Source organism: Sinocyclocheilus rhinocerous, unplaced genomic scaffold (assembly GCF_001515625.1).
Source record: "Sinocyclocheilus rhinocerous isolate Xijiao unplaced genomic scaffold, SAMN03320098_v1.1 C36159723, whole genome shotgun sequence".
NCBI classification, from domain to species: Eukaryota; Metazoa; Chordata; class Actinopteri; order Cypriniformes; family Cyprinidae; genus Sinocyclocheilus; species Sinocyclocheilus rhinocerous.
Window position 1 is genome coordinate 1 of NW_015774663.1, and position 866 is coordinate 866.

Below are 866 nucleotides of genomic sequence, written 5' to 3' on the forward strand. Positions count from 1 at the left end.
TCTGTGTCTGTGTCTCTGTCTCTGTCTCTGTCTGTGTGTCTGTGTGTCTGTGTCTGTGTCTGTGTGTGCGTGTGTGTGTGTCTGCAGGTGCACGGCTTGGAGAAACAGGTGGGCAGATCTCTGGATTACCTGGAGCAGGGACCATCCGGCACAGTCTTCAAGAGCCTCCCATACGGCGTTCCCGCTCCGTCAGGCGGCGTCAAACCTCCACAGCAGACCTCCAGGATATACTCCACGCCGGACCACACGCCCTCGAAGCCCAAACCACCCACCTTCAGCTTCCAGAACCCCTACGAATGGATGCGAAACCAGTCGCAGCTCCTGGACCAAACGGGCTACCGTCCCAAACGCAAGCCCTCCCTCAAAACCTCCATGAAGACTAAAAAGATCTTCGGCTGGGGCGACTTCTACTTCAACGTCAAGACGCTCAAGTTCACCCTTCTGGTGACGGGGAAGATCGTGGACCACATCAACGGGACGTTTACAGTCTACTTCCGGCACAACTCCTCCAGTCTCGGGAACATTTCGGTGAGCATCGTTCCTCCGTCCAAAATCGTTGAGTTCGAGGTTCTCCAGAACCCTCTTCACTCTGAGATCCAGTTCCACCAGCCGCACCAATCCACCATCGACCCCAAAGACGTCAAAACCTTCAACTGTCGCGTCGAGTACGAGAAGACGGATCGCTCCAAGAAGCCCAAACCCTGCCTTTACGATCCATCCCAGACCTGCTTCACTGAAAACACCCAGTCGCACTCATCCTGGCTCTGCGCCAAACCCTTCAAAGTCATCTGCATCTTCATCTCCTTCTTCAGCATCGACTACAAGCTAGTGCAGAAGGTCTGTCCGGACTACAACTTTCAGAGCGA

At 54.7% G+C, this 866-nt stretch overlaps 1 protein-coding gene across 1 annotated transcript; it reads left to right on the forward strand.

Annotated features, from left to right (window-relative positions):
• Positions 1-87: 87 nt before the first annotated feature.
• LOC107735585 (neurexophilin-2-like) lies at positions 88-861 on the forward strand (the record flags this gene model as incomplete). Its single annotated transcript, XM_016547220.1, has 1 exon — positions 88-861. A coding segment is annotated over one exon (774 nt), but the record flags the coding sequence as incomplete, so codon positions are not given.
• Positions 862-866: the final 5 nt, after the last annotated feature.